At 42.5% G+C, this 5,411-nt stretch overlaps 1 protein-coding gene across 1 annotated transcript in view; it reads left to right on the forward strand.

Moving 5' to 3' along the window:
- Window positions 1-3,740: 3,740 nt before the first annotated feature.
- LOC118324647 (copine-8-like) overlaps window positions 3,741-5,411 on the forward strand; it is a 29,502-nt gene continuing 27,831 nt past the window's right edge. Inside the window, exon 1 of the mRNA XM_035657073.1 lies at window positions 3,741-3,985. Coding sequence (XP_035512966.1) covers window positions 3,906-3,985 — 80 coding nt within the window. The 5' untranslated portion in view covers window positions 3,741-3,905. The remainder of the gene's footprint in view (window positions 3,986-5,411) is intronic.

Raw genomic sequence — 5,411 nt, forward strand, 5'->3', positions numbered from 1 at the left:
AAAAAAAAAGTTAGGGGAAAAAGGAAGGGGGAGGAGAGGTATAAGGCAGTGCTAATGAAAGTGACAAAGAGAGTGTTTCTCCCTTCAGTTATCATCCTCTACTCCTTCATATTTGCTCGTCTCCTGTGCTGTGGGGCAAGGGGAAAAGAGAGAGCCCCGAAAAGGAAAAAAACAGGCTCTGTGATCCCCCTGTACTCAAAGGAAAGAGAGAGTGAGGGAGGGAAAACTACAGAAGGCCAACTGAAATTAATGGAAATATATAACAATCTGAAATTAACTTCTCATTGCCACTAGCCATGATTTAAAGCAGTTTTTTAACGAGAGGAAAGATGAGTCAGAAAAGAAAGAAAGGGAGAAGGGGTTGAGGCCATATTACAAATTGGACAGGCTGGAGGAAGCTACAAGTTAATTTGCCCCATCATGTAAAAACTTTGCAGTTCTTAAGGCAAACTCACTAAAATTATTATTTTTATGTCTAAATTAATCAAGACATAAGAATAAAAGATAAAAAATAATAGTAATGTAGGGTATAAGAAAATACAAAGCAATTCAATTACCAAATTACACAGACAGGGTAAAGACAAAAACAAACCTATTTCAAGTACCTGAATTGTATCACGATGTTCCGGTAGACCAGATTTAATAGCAAAAACATTTGCCTTCTAGCTTTAAATATAAATTTTAATTCCTTAGACAGTCCAAAGTTAAAAACAAAAATGAAAAGACTCAACTTTGGGTTCTATTCCAGCAAAAGACAAAACCAGGCAAAAATGTAATAAAATAATATCTAAATGGATGTAATACTGCTCACGGATATTAGAATATACTGAATATATGTATTATTATTATTATATCATTACTATTATTATTATTACTGTATTTTACAAACCGTAAGAACAAATTAATTAAGAATAATTTACTTTTAATATTCTTTTGCAAGGTTTTATACTGTAGTTTATTGAAATAATTTGCCCGACAACCATAGCAATATACTTTTAAGTACATAATGAAATCACAAACAGTGATTTCCTTAATGAATTAAATGTAAAATCCACAAAAAGGAGTACACCAGTTGAAGTGCTTTTCAAGTGATATTATTGATTAAAAACAAAGCCTGAGAGAAAGGTGAGGAACACATACACACACACAAACACACATACACACACACACAGGGCATACACACACACACACACACACACACACACACACACACAATTCAGTATAAAGTATATTATTAATCTTATAAAAAAAAGCAATTAAATCAAAGTGGTATAGAGCCTGAAGCTATGAGGACTGTCAATTCTGCTGGAAATGCCACAGAAGATTACAGTTGGGTTTGTGGATTCCATGAACCCTTTTTTTGATTAGGGAGTCAATTATTTCTCATTACTGAAGATGCTATTTCGGAAAAAGACCTTGTCAGTCAATCATGCAAAAAGTCCTCGAAAAGCGTGAATAAACCATTAAAAAGAGAGGCGGGTGGGGGTGGGGGGAAACCACACTGACCCTTTTCCCCACCCAAACTCCTACTTGTAGTCAAATTACCTTTTTAACTATTACACCTCTGTCAGGTCTTTGTCAGAGTATGGTAATTAGGGCCTTCAGTGGAGAACATTTGAAAAGAAAACAGTATATTTATTAGTTTATCTCAGAGAAAGGCATTTACCCAGAGCTGAAGGTAAGTTTGAATGTGGTGATTATCTTGTCATTTTCAGGCTGTTTGTCTAAGAGTGTGCATATGTGTGTTAGTAGGTGTTTGTGTGTGTGCATGTCAGTGTGAGTGAATGCTGGTGTACAGGACTCCAGGTAATGTGCTGTTGTGTGTGTGTGTGTGTGTGTGTGTGTGTATGAGTGTGGATGAACATACACATGCGCATTCATATATATAATATATATATATTTATATGTGTGTGTGTGTGTGTGTGTGTGTACTTTAGCTGCTTTCAGCACTGATAGGCGAGCACAGCACATTTCTCCCGTCCTCTTTGTTCTGTGTTGGGTTTGACACCTCTAAACAATAGCAGCGCTTCACTTCGCCCAGCCCCAACCCACCACCAACCACACACTGCATGGACGGGAGCTGCCAATTAGCACTATCAAACACCCCTCATCAGCTGTCTGCTTACCACAAAAAGAAAAAAAAATTCAAAAACAAATCAATAATTCAGAGTTTCCTTCAAAAACAATCCCATTCATCAATTGATTTGAAGATACATGAGAAAAGTGAGCATGGTCACTCATTGTATAGTACTGTTTAGTATGGAAAACTAGAATACTGCCAGCATGACCACATGAAGTGAAGCGTCACAACAAGGTCCCGACCAGCAGAGTAGAAACAAAGGTCCGCGTTCTCTCTGTCTCCTCCTTTACACTCTGGTGTCTGGAGCTAATCTTTATTTTGGGGCCGACTCTTCCTTGACCCGACCCGAATGAGGCTGATGTTTAAATCCCTAGCCTTTTGGATAAAGAGGGCAGTCGCTCTCTCATGTGTTCTTTTTTTCCTCACACATAAAAACTCTCATCCACTTAAGAAATGCTCCACACTGTCTCTTTTGGTTTATCTACCTTTGTCTAATGCCACGCTGGGTGAGCTGTGTTTGGCGGCCACAGGGCAGCCAGACGATGTGGTGTGACCCCGGGGAAGGAGGGCCGACGTGGGGAGAGAGAAGTGGAGAGGGGGGCCTGTCATGAAGAAGGGTCTCAGAGGGCCGGAGGTGAGCAGAGGTGTCTGGGAGATGACTGTCGCTCCTCTCGGTGGTCCAAGCCCTTTTCATTAACCTACACCCCTGGGTTCACCAAACAGAAACAGGGAGTAGAAATAGGGACAGGGGGGTGCGGACGGGTGCAGAGCACTAGCCCTGGTGACCACAAGAGACCTTCTGCCTGCCTGCCTTCCTGTCTGTCTGAATGCAGATCTGTGTCATCCATTACAGACAAGGGACTTCTTTTTAACAAAATACGAGCACAAACAGGAGCACACACACAGGCACACAGACAGAGACAAAACACACACAACTGAAAATACACATGCATCGAAGCCTACTAAGGGAAAGAGAGGGGTAACAAAGGACAGGCAGTGCCCCCTAGTGTTTTCATCAAAGAGAAATCAGACCAAATCAACTAACCATCACCCCTAGCAGTGCCACAAAAACAGATACAGGAGGGGAGAAAGGAAGAGAGAGAGAGAGAGAGAGAGAGGGGGGCTGGATTCATGGGAGAAGTGGCAACACATGTGAAAGGCACACGGATAGGGGTGGGTGAGTAAGGTGGAGGGGGCAAGACACTGGGGGAAGGAAGGAGAGTGATGGAGGGAGCAAGGGATGAAGAAGGGATAGAAGTTGAAGAGCAAGTATGGGGGATGGGGGTGTATTGTGCATGTTAGCTGGTTGGTGGTGGGGCTCGTGGGTGGGTGGTGGTGGGGTTAAAAGATGTCTTGACACGACCAAGATGTTTTTAATGTTCGAGGCCGAGAAAGTGTGAGAGGGAGGAGAGAGAGAGAAAGAGATGGGGGGAGAGAGAGAGCACCGTGTTGCCTCCGGTTGGCTGCGCTCTCCTCCTCCTCCTCCTCTTCCTCTTCCTCCTCCTCCTCAGCACCGGACAGACACATGGAGCGCACCGTGAACGCATGAAGGATGAATGAACTTTAAATCTGCGGCTCCCAACTTTCACTGCCTCTCTCTCTCTCTCTCTCTCTCTCTCTCTCTCTCTCTCACCCCGCTTTCCTCTCCCTCCCTCCCTCCTCCGCTTCTCACCGCTCCAGGAGCGAGTGAAGAAAAGAAAAAAATCTGAAGAAGATCTTGACAATGGATTTACTGCGATCACCATCATCCTGCTGTGAATGATCACATCTTTCTTTCTTTCTTTCTTTCTTTCTTTGCGGAGGTTCGGAAGCGTCGTGAGTCGAGATGATGGCATCAATAGGGGAATTCGATCCTCTCAACACCAGAGTCCCTGCAACTAAAATAGAAGTTACCGTGTCGTGCCGGTAAGGTCAATTAACTCTCATGCAAATGCAGATATAATCCAGTTTGAACCCGGAATAAAAGTCTCCAATAGCACTTGGAAAATCGGATTCAGGTTTACAAGCAAGCAGCATCAAAGTGGCACAAGATAATTAAACGTGAATGTCTGCTTAATACTTATTTTTGCTTCCACTGACACGGATACCTTCTGCTGAGGTTATTCCCTAATGTGCCTCCACCACCTTAATTTTTAAGATTCCTTTTAGGTAACGGTCCAATGCATCTGTTTAAAATCCAAAGCATCATCTATCTATCTATCTATCTATCTATCTATCTATCTATCTATCTATCTATCTAGCCTCTCTCATGCATGACCTTTTACTTTCTGATGCCCTTTGCTCTCAGGTAAATCAGCTGCCTCGAATATGCATGAAACCGTTTTAAAAAATCCTTCAGACTATGGATTTGTGCAATGGCCCGGCACATTAGCATTGATATTCCCAGGTGTGCATGGCTGATTATTGATGTTGATGCTGAGCTGCCTGTGTGACACTGTAAAACATCAAGTTATAGGTGGTCTACAGTTCCCTAACCGTTTTACACAAACTGTAGAACTGCTGTCAGTAAATACATATTATTATACAATATTAATATTGATTTTATAGACCTGATACAAAACGGCTTTCATGTGTGCCTGAATTGACTGTTTGCTGGCAGGCTGCCTTAGCTGAATGGTTGGTTGCTCTGCTTACCGACTCACTGGCTGACTGACTGACTGACTGACGGAGCAGTAAAACTCAGTCAGGGTTTTGTGGACTGTCAGCCTGCCTACCTGCCTGGCGGTGTGCTGACTGTCTTTCCAGTCTACTCCTGAATAATGAATGGCTGGTGCTCCTGTATCGTCCCTCCGGAGATCAGCCAGACTTGAAGTGGCCAGACACCTGAGTGAGACAGCCTAGCCCTGGGAGGGGGAGTGAGCCCAGATGTGGAGATATAGATGATGGTGTTCTTTCTGTTTTCATTTCCCTCCAAAGATTCTAACCAGCTAAAGTTACATTTCAGACATCTTGAGTAAATGTATCGAGTTTAACCTTGGTTTTTTATTTGTATATAACACATTTATGGTATTTTTTCACCCTTTTTGCTTAAATGATTGGGTTTTTCTAAGACCTTTGGTTACATAACGATAAATACCACAGCCAGCAGCTGATTATCTTAGCTTAAAATAAACGCTGGAAGCAGGAAGAAACAGCTAGCCTGGGTCTGTCCCAAGGAAATAAAATATGCCTACCAGCATCTTTAGGGCTGTGTAATGGCAAGAATCTGGAGTTCAAGAAATATCACAATGCAGGAGTTACTATTCAATATACTGCAATATACATCGATCAGCTATAACATTCGGACCACCTGGGCACCCTGGTGCAGTCCCATACCAACAAACTGCTCTGC

The sequence above is a fragment of the Morone saxatilis genome, unplaced genomic scaffold (genome assembly GCF_004916995.1).
Source record: "Morone saxatilis isolate NCDOM2014 unplaced genomic scaffold, NCSU_SB_2.0 Contig15, whole genome shotgun sequence".
Lineage (NCBI taxonomy): Eukaryota > Metazoa > Chordata > Actinopteri > Moronidae > Morone > Morone saxatilis.